General features: G+C 50.8%; 1 protein-coding gene and 1 long non-coding RNA gene across 5 annotated transcripts in view; one reads left to right on the top strand and one right to left on the bottom strand.

Annotated features, from left to right (window-relative positions):
• Positions 1 to 507: 507 nt before the first annotated feature.
• The window catches only part of MECR (mitochondrial trans-2-enoyl-CoA reductase), a 34382-nt gene continuing 20468 nt past the window's right edge, over positions 508 to 14421 (bottom strand). For 3 of the 4 annotated variants that reach the window (XM_082348505.1, XM_082348503.1, XM_082348504.1), the window contains 6 exons: positions 12397 to 12499; positions 11253 to 11355; positions 10200 to 10273; positions 8050 to 8110; positions 7813 to 7885; positions 3487 to 6398 (listed from right to left, as the gene is read on the bottom strand). In XM_082348505.1, the coding sequence (XP_082204631.1) occupies positions 6241 to 6398; positions 7813 to 7885; positions 8050 to 8110; positions 10200 to 10273; positions 11253 to 11355; positions 12397 to 12499 (572 nt within the window). In that variant the 3' untranslated portion in view covers positions 3487 to 6240. Of the gene's footprint in view, positions 2392 to 2533; positions 6399 to 7812; positions 7886 to 8049; positions 8111 to 10199; positions 10274 to 11252; positions 11356 to 12396; positions 12500 to 14421 lie in introns of those variants that run through there. The other variant, XR_014232881.1, reaches the window with a different exon arrangement.
• On the top strand, positions 6295 to 10193 carry LOC309608640. Its single transcript, XR_014233028.1, has 3 exons — positions 6295 to 6373; positions 8754 to 8849; positions 9275 to 10193. It is a non-coding gene; the product is annotated as an uncharacterized lncRNA (long non-coding RNA).

Raw genomic sequence — 14421 nt, 5'->3', positions numbered from 1 at the left:
CTGGAACTTTGGAGCTAGATTGACACTGGCTTGACACTGGCTAAATTAACTGGACCAACTTAACCTATTTTCTTTTAAATCTCTTTTCTAACTTGTAAAATTAGAATAATTTATCCCATCTCAATGGACTACCAGGGTAACTAAAAGTATATGTGGAAGGGTTTGGAACAGTAACTGGAACGTGGTAGGAGCTCAATAAATATTGGTTCCCTTCTCACTAACACAGTTTACCTGGAACCACAAAGGAGTTTTGTTTCTTTGCTGTTTTTACTTTAAAAATTATATGTTGAACGGATAATTCATTAACTGGTTTAAATGATATACAGTGAAACGTCTTCCCATCTCTGTCCTCTGGCGGCCTAGAGGCAGACAATATAATGTTTCTTAAATGTCCTTACAGAGGTTTTACACATGTAAAGCAAATGGTGGTGTACTATACATACAGTTCTGCACTCAGTATAATTTGAAAATCATTCCATTAGAGTACAAAAGGAGCTTCCTCAGGACTATTTTATGGCTCATAATATGCCACTTTATACACAGTAATTTATTTAATCAGTGCCCTAGGAAAGGACGTTGAGATAGATGAAACCTTTTAACAGCTTCAGTGAGTAACTTTGTATATGTACATCTATGTAGGATCTATTCCTAGAAGTAGAATAGTTGGGCCAAAGGGTGTGGGCAAGCATAGTTCTGATACATATTGCTCAATTTTCCACAAGCACCTGTTTCTCCATCTCCTCATCAACACGTTATGAAACTTTATGATCGTTGTCAATCTGATAGCTGAAAAATGGTATCTTGGGATAATTTAATTTGCAGTTATGTTGAGTGGAGTCAGCCTCGTATGTTTAAGGCACATATTTTCCTTTCTCTGTTTATATTTTTTGCCCATTTTTCTTATTCATAGGAGCTATCTATGTATAAGGAAAATCAGTTCTTTGTCAAATGAGTTGCAAATATTTTTTCCCAGTTTGTTGACTTTTGACTTTGCCTAGAGTGCTTTTCTGCCATGCAAAAACATTGTATGTTTATGGGATCGAATTTATCCTTTATTTTTCTTTGATTCTGGATTATGTGTTGTAGTTTGAAAGGCCTTCCTCACTCTGAGGTTTAAATTTTTTTTTTTTTTTTTTTTTTAAAACCTCCCCTGGGGACTTCCCGGTGGTCCAGTGGCTAAGACTCTGCGCTCCCAATGCAGGGGGCCCAGGTTCGATCCCTGGTCAGGGAACTAGATCCCACATGCATGCCGCAACTAAGAGTTTGCATGCCACAACTAAAGATTCCGCATGCCGCAGCTAAGATGTGGCACAGATAGATAAATCCACGATGCAAGGAAGATCCCGCATGCTGCAACTAAAAAAAGATCCCCTGTGTTGCAACTAAGACTGGGCGCAGCCAAACAAACAAAACCTCCCATGGTTTATTCTGTTACTTTTAGAACTGATTTTTATGCTGCAGTCCTGATCCGTTTGGTATTTTGTAAAGTGTGAGGATCATAGTACCTGTATTCTGAAGAACCAGTGCTAAACTTGGTTGTTAAATAATCTGCTCAACCTATTGCACAGATGGGAAAGAACCCTGCCCACCGAAATACCTGTCTCCAAAACCTCTCCTCTTCTGGAGCTTGCTAACTCAGGGAGTGGCACCTCCTTCCAGGAAGGTGCCAAAGTTCCACCTTCATGCACCTCGTTCACACTGTCTTGTTGATTCTTCCTTCTAAATATTCACGAATCCATTCACTTCACTCCCACTTAGCTAAGCCAGTTCAGGCCTCGTCATATTGTTCACACATCAGGGCTTTAACATGCTGCTCCCCCTGCCTGCAACATGGCTGACTTCTTATTCAGGACTCAGACCTTCCTTGCCCACCTTCTCTCAAGTACCCCCCATCACTATGATATCACTTTATTTTTTCTTTCACAGCACTTGCTACACTCTGTAATTACCTCATTTATTCACTTGTTCACTGTCTTTCTCCTCCACTAGAACGTAAGCTTCCTGGTATCATGGGCCACGATTTTTGGCTCCTGCTGTATCCCTGGCACTTCTGACAGTGCATTTCACATATCGGGTGTTCAAACTATTTACCGAATGAATAAGTGAATGAGTTCTCACCTGGATTACTTCAGTGGCCTCCTGCTTCTCCTTTTTTTCATGCTTCCCCGTGAGACATAGACTCAGGGAAATTGAGTGACATGTCAATTATTACTGAACAAAATCAAGGAGTCCTGAGAAAAGAGGGAGCTCAAGGCCAACTGTGGGGCCAGAGGAACTGGGGTTGACTGGCATGCTGACCAGACAGGGTCAGGGGACCTGGCTTCTGGTGCCAGCTTGCTTCCTGGTATGTGACCTTGAGCAGCTCACTTCCTCTCTCAGCATCTTCCTCTTCTGAAAAGTGGTGATATTAAAACCTCAATGACACAGGGAAGTTGTAAAAATCAAATGCAGGTATGTGTGGAAGTGCCCGTACACTGTAAAGGGTCAGGGACATAGGGCAAGCTTTCTTCCCTCTCAGAGGGTGCTAACTCACCTGCAGGTGGGCCCTCTGTCTTCCCACGATCTTCCTGCCTTCAGATGCAGGCAGATGCTGTGCCAGGACTGAGTCTCTCTTCTTTCACCATTTCCTCCAGCTGCCCAAGCTGGGCCCAGTGTCCTACCCACGGCATGGTACCTGCCAATAAGCATGGGGCCGGCGGGAGCTGCTGACAGCTTCCAGGTGCCAGGGCAGAGATGCCTGGCACACACAGGTTAATGCAAGAAACTTTCTTCTGGGCATCGGTTTTTTTCCCTGAGGAAAGCAGGGTTAATTGGTGTCCCAAGACACCAGACAGTCATCAATATTACGACAGTGGCTGTAGGCAGTTGAAGGGTGGATGATTCCAGAAGACAACAGGGAGAGCCAGTCATGAAGCCTCAGGGCTTCAGGTGCACCCAAGCTTTGGTTTAGGAGGTCATGCCTGTTTGTCCTCCTTTGGTCTCCTGGAGCCAGAGTTCCTCCTTCAGCCATTTAAAAAGTATATTGTTTACTTAGTGGGCCAGAAGAGCTGTCCCAACTCCACAGAGAGATTATTCAGCCTGAAAATTAAAAACAATCTCCTGTACTTGTTAAGTAGGGAAGCGATGACCCATCTTAAGTCAGAGTCCCTTTTGACATTGTTTTGCCTCAGGCTCCCTTCCTCTGCTGGCCTCATTAAATGTTGGTAATCCCTATGTTGGTCTTCAAAATTTAGGGAGACTTTACGTATCTGGGAATTTCTGATTATCTCTTTCTTTAGCGCCTCCCTTCTCCAAATTGTCCCCCCAGATTGCTGCCAGAGGGATTTTTCTGAAGCACAGTTCTGATCTTCTGGCTCAGAAATCTTTTGTTCCCTACTGCCAGTAGGGTGAAGTCCAAATTCCTTAGCTGGGAATCACACACTGCCACAATTCAGATTGTGATTTTGTGAAATTTACAGCTTCAGATGGATTGACAGGATTTCAATATAAATTAAATCATAGAATATGTATCATTTATGATTAGGTTCAGAGAAAGCCCAAACACTAGGGGCTTAAATAACACAGAAGCTTATTTCTCAAGTCCTCAGGTGGGCAGTCAGCGTTTCTGGGTCTCAGGGACCCAGGCTCCTTTGATCTTGTTGCTGTCCCATTCTCAACATGGTCAAAGATGGCTGTGCAAATTCCATGTTTGTATCCCAGCCAGGAGGATGGTGAAAGGCGAAGGAAAGGGTACAGGATGGATGCCAGCTATATTTTAAAGAGGTTCCTAAGAAATGGACACCTAGCACCTCTGCTTACATCACATGGGCCAGATCTTGTCAGCTGCAAGGGAGGCAGGGAAACAGTGTTTATTCCAGCCCACCACGTGCCCGCCTAAGAGTCATCAGTTTTAATTCTTAGCAGTAGAATGGTATTTGGGGAAAACGAGAAGATTCTGACATAAATGTTCTGCCTCTATAACTTAGTCTGGTCCCTTAGTCTGTAATGCTTGTCTCCCTCCCCTGCCTGAGAAAATATTATCATCCTTTAAAGCCCAACGTCAGCTCCAAGGACTTCCCTGGCGGTCCAGTGGTTAAGACTCCGCGCCCCCAACGCAGGGGCCGTGACTTCGATCCCTGGTCGGGGAACTAAGATCCCTCATGCCGCACGGAGCAGCCAAAAAAAAAAAAAAAAAAAAAAAATCAGCTCCAGACCCCCAGAGGTACTATTCCCGGGACACTCTGCACACCCCCGAGGTCTCTAACCGTGATGTGGTGTTAAGAACCTTCCTCCCACCTGTCTGCCCACTCTGAGTCTCTACCAGGGGCCCGATCCTTCTCCATGGCTGCAGGCTCATCACATCCCCTAAGCCCAACCCTGTGGAGTCCCCCTGCAGAAACTAATCGTAACTTTGACTCCTGTAGGCTTTGGGCAACCTCCCGCTCCCTCTCAGACTTTTTGCACTTTCCCACATTGACCAACTGCACAAATCATCCATCCCACTAACCTTGAGGATACAGAACGGGAGGGACTTGGGTGAGTTGGGGCTGATTCTGAGCCCAGGTGTACCAGGTGGCAAATCTTACCCAGAGGGCACCTGTAGACCTTTCCCAGCCCCAGGCTGAAGCCGAGTCCTTTTCTCCAGAGGACACACAAGATGCTCCTGAAGGCAAGAGGATGATGCCGGGGCCCAGGTATGTGCTGGCATGCAACTAGCCTTCAGAGCCAGTTTTCCACATCTCTCCACTGCCTAAAATCCCTCAGTGCCTCCCCCACGTCTTGGGGGCAAGTCCTGAGCCTTCCTGCTGACTGCTGCCCACTGCTCCCATCTCAGTCTTCATACTCCCCCCGCGTCCTGGGCAGCAGCTATACTTGCCTGTGGGCAGTTCCCCGACTGCTAGGCTCTCCAGGGCCGCCAGACTCTCACGAGTGCTGTTGGCTTTGCTTGGTACACCTTCTCCTGCTGGGCCTTAAGATTGGCTGTGACCATACTTCCTCTGGGAGGCCTTCCTTAAACCCTCAGGCAGAGCTGCCGTGCCCCCACGGCCCTCCAACACCTCCGTATCAGCAGCCTCATGAGTATGCTGTGTGCTAGGCTTAGCTACTCGCGGGCCAGCCCCACGTCACTCACGGGCAGCCCTGGCCTCAGGCACATGCTAGGCTCTCAGTAAGTTCCCCCGCAGTGAGGCTCTACAGCTCAGGGACAGAGGGCCAGGTGATGAGGGAGACACCCCAAAGCCTCTAGTTCTTTGCTTTGAGTGAGTGGATCATGAAGCAAACACCAAAAACTCACGTAGTGCCAAACTCTTCTCTTTGTCTGAATAAAGCTACTCATTTTTCAGGGCCCACTTTCCAGCTTCACCTCAGGGAGGCCTAGGACAGGACCTTGGTTAGGCGCTCACAGCACCTCACGCGTGTCTTCTTTTGCACACTCATCACTATGGTAACTGTCGTGGGACCAGGGGTTGGATGCGGGGTTTCTCAACGGCGGCACTGTGGACATCTGGGCTGGATAAGCCCTTGCTGAGGGAGGCTGTGCCGTGCACTGCAGGATGCTGTAGCAGCATCACTGACCTCTGCTCACTGGGCACTAGCAGCACCCCCTCAATTATGATAACCACAGCGTCCCCTGGGGGTCAAATGAGCTCAGGCTGAGAACCACTGGTGTAACGTCTATCTCCCCAGTTAGAATGGAAGTTCCATGAGGCTGGTCCAGGCACCTGAGACCCCATTTCCTTGCTTTCTCAGCCTGGCATTCACTCCTCTGTGGAGCTGATCCTCCCCCTGTCCCAGATTGAGCCGAAGGCCACCTGAGATTGAGTCAAACCTTCCTTTTTAGAAGATTCTCCTCTGTGGGCTTGGAGGGCTTGAGGGCAGAGACCTGTTTTACTGGCTTTTGTACCTGCCAGCCCCGCCAAGGCTTTGCTTTCAGAGCGGTCAGGAAGTGATGGCTGGAGGACAGGTGAGGGTGGGCAAGGGGGGCTTCTAGTGCTGGGAGCTGGCAAGGGATGGTCCTTCTTATTAGGGGTGACTCCTATTGGTTTTTGTTTGTTTGGTTTTTTAGGGAGTTCGGACTTTATTAGATACCCGGAGGCTGGCCCCAGGGAAAGCCTTGGCTGGCCTCGCAGTTCTCCGACTCAGAAGTGACAGTGGGGAGAGGAGCGGCCTGCGGAAGGCGGAGGCCCCAACTGGGGGGCCGAAACCAGTCCTGCTGGTCCGCCTCCCCTCCCACGTGGTTCCGGCTCCTCTGGGATTATCACATCACATGGTGAGGATCTGCTTGGAAGACACGAAAGGCTGCATGGACGCTTCTAGGGCACGCTGGTAGTCCTGCAGTGGGGCCTCAGAGCAGGCAGGGGCCGTGAGCTGGCCTCGGTGGATGAGATCGCACAGCGTGAGGATCAGCTCCTTGAACTGGTCTGTGGGAGGTTGGAGGGTGTCAGACGGGGGAGCAACCGCAGGGCTCGGTGAGGGGACACGCGGGCTTCCCCTGCTGGCAGGAGCTGGTGCTGGGCTCCAGGGAAGCCTCGAGAGCCCTGGGCTCGGCCAGGGACACGGCGGCCGCTGCGGAGGCGGCCTGGTGCCCGCCTGTGCTCAGGACAGTGAGGGCCACGGTGGGGACAGAAGCACGGGGAGCAGCCCCAGGAGCTGACGGGCAGGCGGAGTGGTGGCTGTGATGGCTCGGCCCACAGAACCTGACTGGGTGTAACGGGGGGTCCTGAATGGTGGGAGGGCGGAATCACTCAGAGGGGCAGAAGCCGGAAGAGGCACGGGGAGGGGGTGGGTGGTGCCTGGCACGCCAACAGATGTGCAACAGCGGAGCTCTGCTCAGGGAAAAGAGACTTCCCTGAGAGCCCAGGCTCCCTCAGAACCGCACCAGCAGAAGCCACCAACGTCCCCTCCCGGGCTTGCCTCCCACTAAGGACCCAATATGGTAGAGGAAGATGAGAAGTGAAGGCCTTGGCTGAGAAGTACTTTTTCATAGACATCAATTCATTCAACGAATCGTATCCCCTGCTTAAAACATTTCAGTGCTTCCCATTTCCCTTTAAGACCGAGGAGTCTGAGCTCCTTAAAGATGATTATAAGGCCTTTCGTAATCTGGCCACAACGATGGGCTTTTACACATGCTATCTTCTTTGCTTAGAACACCCCCTTCAGACGACCACTTCCCTCCCCGCCCTCCGCACCGCTGGGATAACTCCACGCCCTTCCTCAGCTCAGCCCGGGGCGGTGGTGGTCACCATCTGGGGAGCCAGTCCTCCAGGAGAAGAAGAGCAGTGCGCTGCCTCAGGTTTTGGAGGCAGAGAGGCTGTTCACGCCCTGGCTACACACCCCTCAGGTGGGGACGACTCGGGGCCAGCTACCTAGCTACTCTGAGCCTCTGTTTCCTCCTGTGTCAGACAGAGCTGACAATAGTTTAAACAATTATGACATTTAAACCGAGGCAGAGGTTAAGTAACTTGCCAATGTCCCACAGCTCACTCGGCAGAGCCCATAGCAAGTAACGGTGGAAGCAGGATTTGGGCCTGGGCAGGCCGGTTCCAGAGTCTGTTCCCTTTACTTGGCTGTCTTCCACGGCAGGCTTCCCCACTGTCAGCTCCTCAGGAGGGTGGCAGGGGATGCCTTGTTCAATATGGTGCCCCAAGGACTAGCCCACTTTGGTCCAATAACTATTTGCTGACCGCAGCTGTATTTAGAGACTGTTTTCCTTTATCCTGTTGTGGGCCTGGGCGTCCAATCACCTCTCCAGGGCTCAGAGTGGCTGGTCACTTCTGCAGTGGGCACTGCCCTCTCATGTGACCCTTGGTAATGGGGCCATCATTCACTTACCTGGACTGTGGTCCTTCTTCCACTGGGATAACCAAAAGCCCCGAAGTTTGAGATCCTTAAAAATGAGCAGGCTCTGTGAACACAGGAAGGACATATTGGGGCTCTGAGGGCAAAAACTCCAGGCACTGCTTAAGGTATGGATTCCCCCAGGGCCGGGGGACACTGCCTGAGTTTAGACAACGGTGGTGTCCAGGCCCCTGTCTCCCGGCACTCCCCCGCCCCGCCCCACCAGCTTACCACAGAGGCGATGACAGGCTGCTTGGCCATCCCCCCATAGGTCACCATGGTTCCTCCAGGCCTGAAGGGTCCAGAGAGAAGAGAGTGGTCGCAGGTAGAGACAGAGCCCTTCTTGAACCAGTTACAATGCATCTATTCCAACCCTGGTTCCTAAACCTCGTTCTCAGAATCCCTGGGAAGGGTTCAAAAATACAGATTCCTAGGCCCGACCCAGACCTAATGAATTGGGAAGCAAAGCTCTATATTAAAAACGACAGAAAACAAACAAGCAAGCAAACACCCCCTGCAGACGACCTCTATGTCTAGCCAGGGTTGGGAGCCCAGAGTGAAGCTCCCAGTCAGGCTTTGCGGAAGAGCCGCAGAGAAAAATACTCCGCTGAGCAAAGCTCACAACCTGAGTCATGAGTGGAGCCAGAAGTAGATCGGGCCGGGCTCTACTCCACTGTCGGTATATGACGCTGGGCAACATGTCCACAGCGGGCCACACTGCCTCTCCTGTACACGCTCCAGTGAGACGACGCAGCTAAAGAACGGTGTGGACGGTGCAGAGGACAATGGCGATTGTCAGGACCTGCTGTCTGACACCCACACCCGCCCCGGCGGTCAAACAGGAGAGGGGCTCATATGATTTTTAAAACGTAAGCTAGGACTTCACATGCCTGACTTAATCTGTGCTCCCCTCCCCACTCCCCTGGCTCTTTTAGGAGTTTATTGATCAAGGATGACCCGAGATACATTTTGGGACAACACAAGGGAGGCTCTGTGAACTCCAGGATGGAAGAAGCTGCTGAGAGAGGCAGGTAACTCTCTGTGCCTGAGGCCGGGAGCCAGTCTGGTCTTTAGTTCCCTTCAACTGCCACCTGCTCTGGAAAGTAGCTCCTGCATGGTGGGGGGGCGAGCCCTCCCTCCATGGACCTGCACTTCACTTGATCTAATCAGAATGACTACCGTATACTGGGTGTTTACTATGTGCCAGGCACAGGTCAGAGCACTTCACATGTGCTGGCCAGTGAATCCTCACAGTAACCCCAAGGGAGGACTTTTATGACTCCTATTTCACAGATGAGAAAACTGGGGCCCACCTCTCATTTGTATAGTGCTGTGTACAGACCTCAGAGCCCCTTGGACTCACCTTCTGAGGCAGAAAGGGTTTATATCCCCCCATTTTACTGATGAAGAGACTGAGACCTGGATCGTTTTTCACATATTGCTTAACTTTTCATAGGTCCACAGCTAGTAAGCACGAGCCACGTGGGGATGGCAGTTGGCCTCGGAGGCTGCCCAGAGTAGGGCTGAAGAGGTATGCTCGGAGCCACAGCAACTCGGGCAAGCTGACAGCCCTCTCTGGGCCTCGTGTGGACGGGGATGGGAGCAGTACCCCTCACCTAGGCGATTGTGGAAGGGGTACATCACGCACTCTGCACAGTCTGGTGCACGGTAAACACTCTGTGATTGTGACTACAGCTCTCTGATCACATGACCCAAATTCCCATCCAGCCTGAGTTCTAGAGGGTTCCCTCAGTGTCTCAGCCATCTAGGTACCCTGTGGCTAGTGAGTGCTAGCAAATATGAGTTAACAAATGTTGGTGCTCTAGTTGGGAAGTGTCCTTTCAGGCGCCCTTCAATTTGACAAGTTTATATTAAACGAAAAAAGAAGGAAAGGACATGCACTGTCAACATGTCATCCCCCTCTGTGGCGGGATGATAGGTAAGCTTTGTGCTTAATTTTTCCTTTGTACTTTTACATGCTTTCAAGATGTTTTGTAACAGCATGATGTTACTTTTAAAATTAGAATCTATTCTTAAAAGCTAATAAAACATTTAAAAGCTAATAAGCTTGGACTAAGTGACTTTTTCAGACGCCCCTAGGTTATGAATCCTTACCCGTTCCCCTATCACAGAGCGCCCAGCAGTCTACTTCTGGGGTCCCTAGGAGAACAGAGCCGGATGGTCATCTGTAAAGGAGGAGGCTGAGAAAGGGCGGGCCCAGGTAACTAGGACATGACGTGGGTCCCATCTTCCTACTCCGGATCGTGCTGACCTGGCCTTGGCCTGCACTGGCCACTGGGACTTGGTCACTCGGTGGTCCTCCTGGCTAAATCCCGGGAGGGCGCCTTTGTGCACTGGACCCGCAGGGCCGAGGGACTTACGCCAAGTGCCGCAGCAGCTCCGTGGAGCTTTTCCCACCGACACAGTTGAGAGCAAGCTGAGGCTGGGGCACGTCCTGGAAAAGAAGGGACCTGCAGTGAGTGAGCTACCCCTCTGTGGTGGGGTTTGAAGCTTGCTATAAACAGCACATCCCTGGCCCAAGGGCTGTGTCAGGAAGGAGAGAAGAAAGTGGGACAGTCATGCCTTCCAACTCCGTCTGGGAAGGGCCTTTTCTTTACCAGCTTAATCCTGTTATCTGTTTTAGGATTTTGTTCAAAACTCACCTCCTCTGGGAAAGAACAGACAAAGGGCACCTATGTTCTGTTTTGACGGACTTCATTTCCCCCTCTTCTCAGCACTTACAACTCAGTTTATATTAGATGTGCTGACCTACTGCTTCAGAAATGTTCTCAAGAGGCACGTGTTCTCAAGCAAGTGTGTGTCCAGTCCCTCCAGGGTTCAGTGACAAGAGGCTGAGATGTGGTTCTGTCACTTACTAGGTGTGCCGGACAGGGTTAAGGGGCTTTGAGTTCAGAGAGGCCTGGGACCAGCCCGACTCCACCACTTATGACTGTGTGGTCTCAGTAAAGTCCTTTCTTTTTTTCCAAGTCTTCGTTTTCTCACCTATAAAATAGATAGCACCTACTTTGTAGAGGTTTTGTGGGGATTATCAGATAAAATATACAGCAGATGCTTTGGAAATGTGACTTCTTTTCTTTCTCTTCCCTCCTGTGCCTCAGTTTCCTCAGCTCTCTCCCAGCTCTGAGATTCACTTCGGCTGTGTGGGCTGATGTAGTCCACCACTAACGTTCAAAACTACCAATCATACAGGGTTTCCTAAACCTTGTCTGTCTCTCCTGCCCCCTCACAGCCCCGGGCACTTAATGCATGCTTTCCCCTGGCTGAGGGAATGGGCTTTATCCTTCCACGAAAAGAGACAGAGGGAGGATTTTGGAGACGAATGGGGCCAGTGCCAGCTTTTCCAATTCAAGTGAATTTCTTTCTTCAGGGAGTTGGGCCTGGAATGGAGGTGCAATGTCGCTCATCACTGGTACCTTAAAGAAGTTTTTCATCTCATGTTTTCTTAGTTCCTCTTCTGTGACAACATGATGGGCCCCCAGATTCTTCAGTCTGTCGGTCAGCTTCTGGATGTCAGGTCTGGAAACCAAACACAATTCAAGGTCCTCGGTCATATCTGCTCACTTTCTCCACGGAAGGCTCCCAGGACCCCTCTGCCACAGCTGTGAGAACCCGAGCTTCTCTTTGTGGGAAGCAAAGCTGGGCCTGGCCACCAGTCTCATCACATGCCGGCATCTCTTGGCCTCAGTTTCCTCACCGGCGTGAGAGAGCACTGGGAGGTTTCTACTGCTCCTGTCAGCCCAAGGACGCTAGAAACTATCTGGGCTCAGGGAGGAGTCACTTCACTTCCTGATTTCTTCTACTGAAAGGCCAAACTCTGCTTCCTTTCCCCCTCTTTTCAAGGGGCTCTTCAGAGTGTTGTGCAAACACACTCCGGTCCAGGAGTGGCTCTGAGCCTCTTTACCAAGGCAAACAGAACAATTTTTTTGTTAGCACAACTGAGGGGATGGGGAACTGAAGCGAGTATCAGTTCTCCTGCCAAGGCTGGGCTTCCCTGAAGAGACACAACCACGTGCGTGGATGGTGAGGCTTAAGGAAGCTGGATGATATGATGGAGAGAGAACAAATTGGGAAACTAAGTTTGTCATTGGTTTGCTGTGTCTTCCTGAGCAAGTGGCTTCCTCTCTCTGATGACAAACCTGCCCCATCTCCTTTACATCTGTATTTAGTGCACTTCAAAGTATCACACAAATGCAAGGGAAACAAGGGCTCCAGGTTAGTCAGTTCACAGAAAGAATAACACAGCTTAATACATTCCCAAATGTGAACTGTGGTTTTAAAAACATGAGGTTTATCACAAGTCAGGAGTCTCAGAAACTCTTAGCTGTTCACTAAGGGCCTTCTCCTTCCTGCCCTCCCTTTACATTTCAGATTCATTCATCCTATAGCCAAAAGCCACTGGACTTCAGTGCTGGTGGCTGAGTCAGCTATAAGCCAGCTCCTGCCCACAGGAAAGGAAGACCGCTTACGCAAGGGCGCCACCTGGTGGAAACATGGGCACCCGCGGGTGGCAGGCGGAAAGGCCCAAGTGGTGTGCTGGGATCAGGCCTTCCCACGCACCTGTCTCGGACCACGTTGATGGTCCTCAGTCCCAGGGCTGCGGCGATCTGGATGACTGCTTGCCCCACTCCACTGTTGGATGCATTCTGGATGACAGAATCCCCTGTGGAGCCAGGAAGAGACTCAAGTTGAGACCTGTAATAAGTCAAGGGCTTCCAGCCTAGGATCCTATTATAGGGCCAGAGGTGGAGTCCTCAGACTCTGAAGGGACCCAGGACCTGGCTGCTGAGCCTTCTCAGTCCTTGGACTGTTGTTCACTCTTCTCCCGTGCCCCACAAACCTCTACAACACCCATGAAGCCTGCCAGGATTCAGCAACTCAAGAGTTCACACTGGATGCAACTTAGACCCTGCTGTGTAAATGATTTTGCATCCTTCATCATCCTCCCAATTTTTATGTCCTCAAGTCTCTGGTTAGGTTATTTCTTTGGCTGGCAATGTTTTCCTCTTTCCGTCTCCCTTCGTTTTCAAATCCTATATATCCTTCGAAGGACAGCTCGAGTGTGGCTTCCTACATGAAGCCTTCCCAGATTCTTCCCCCGTGCACTCCCACAGCACTCTGCGGCCGTCTCTGTTAATGGTCACGGTCAGCCCTGACTTATACTTGGTTGTTATCTCAGTCCATTTCTATCAACAGGCTGCGGCTTCTTGAGGGGAAGATGCACTGCCTCAAAATGGGATTAGAGCTGCACTGGAGAAACTGGCAGCCCCTGAGACAGGGACCTCCAGATAGTCTGTGGTCAAAGCCGAAGCCTAACTTTGGACTTAGCCAACGGGGGAGGCCGTGGGCCATGCTGGGAAAAGCATGGGCTCTGGAACGAGACATACTGGGGTGTGAGTCCCAGCTTCTCCACTGACTGTAACGGAAAGTGAATGGGGCGGGATGAGTCCTGACCTCTTTGAACCTCAGTTTCTCCCCCATAAAACAGGAGCCCTAGAAGCACCCACCGGGGTGCTCCTCATTAGAGCCCAGTGCTGTTGTGTCCGGGAAGGGGCTCTGTTCCCCTGAAATGCTATCTGGGTTTTGAGAGGCATCAGGGATCTCGTGCTAGAGACAGAGGACTTTCTGGAAGAAGGCCCATCCTCCTTAGCTAGGGTCAGCCTACAGATCGTCACCCATCAGTGGGTTATGAAACCAACCTAGTGGGTTGCAAGCTTTTTTTTTTTTTAAAGTTAAAATCAAGGAAAATAGAATAGTGGCGTGCATCACACCTAGTGAGGGTAAATATTATTCCATGAAATTTTGGTTTTCATTACATATATATTCATATACGTCTATGTACTAGATGACAATTTAAAGTGTAATTCTTACTGTGGTTCAAGATCACACGTTTCACACCAGCCCTGGGGCAGGAAAGTGGAGAGATACACCATGGGCCCTTGAGGTGGGTGGTGTCAGAATAGCCTGATGTGACGACCACAGCTGCAGCGCAAATCAGAGGGGGTCTGAGGGGAGAGGATTTAGGCGACCAAAACATCTGCTGCACTGGGACTTGACCAAAGGTCCCTGATCACACCTGCTGGCTTTCTGCACTTAAAGAGACCTAGGGCTGCTCTGCCACAGCTGGGAGAACTGGCATTTGTCTCTGTAGGAAGCTGGGACTGGTTTTCAGCCAGATTCATGCAGAGCTGCCACCGAAGGTGACCACACTCCGGATTCTTTTCACCTCAGTTTCCTCGTCGGCATGACAGAGCTGGACTGGGTGATCTCTAGGGCCCCTGCCAGCTCCCGGATATGCGTGGTGTGTGGGGTAACCCTCCAACCACGGGGGACGGGAGTTGGTGGGTAACTGGCCCAGCCTCCTGTCACTTGCAGGTTAATTCTGAGGAGGGTTCTGTGAGGGTCTGTGGAGGGTCCCCAGCAGGACTGGGCCCCGGTTGCCCACGGCAGGATCAGCTTTCGCTGGCTCTTCCTCCTTCCCTGTCCCTGTCCCCAGTGCCTCACTCCTGCTTCCTGGGGTCACCTCCCCAGCGAACTGTCGGCCCCCAGTTCTTTTCTTAGGCTCTGCTTTCAGGGGAACCTGGA

Source organism: Balaenoptera borealis (genome assembly GCF_965194805.1).
Source record: "Balaenoptera borealis genome assembly, chromosome: 1".
Lineage (NCBI taxonomy): Eukaryota > Metazoa > Chordata > Mammalia > Artiodactyla > Balaenopteridae > Balaenoptera > Balaenoptera borealis.
Note: the sequence above shows the minus strand (reverse complement) of the source record. Positions and strands in the feature narration are given on the sequence as shown.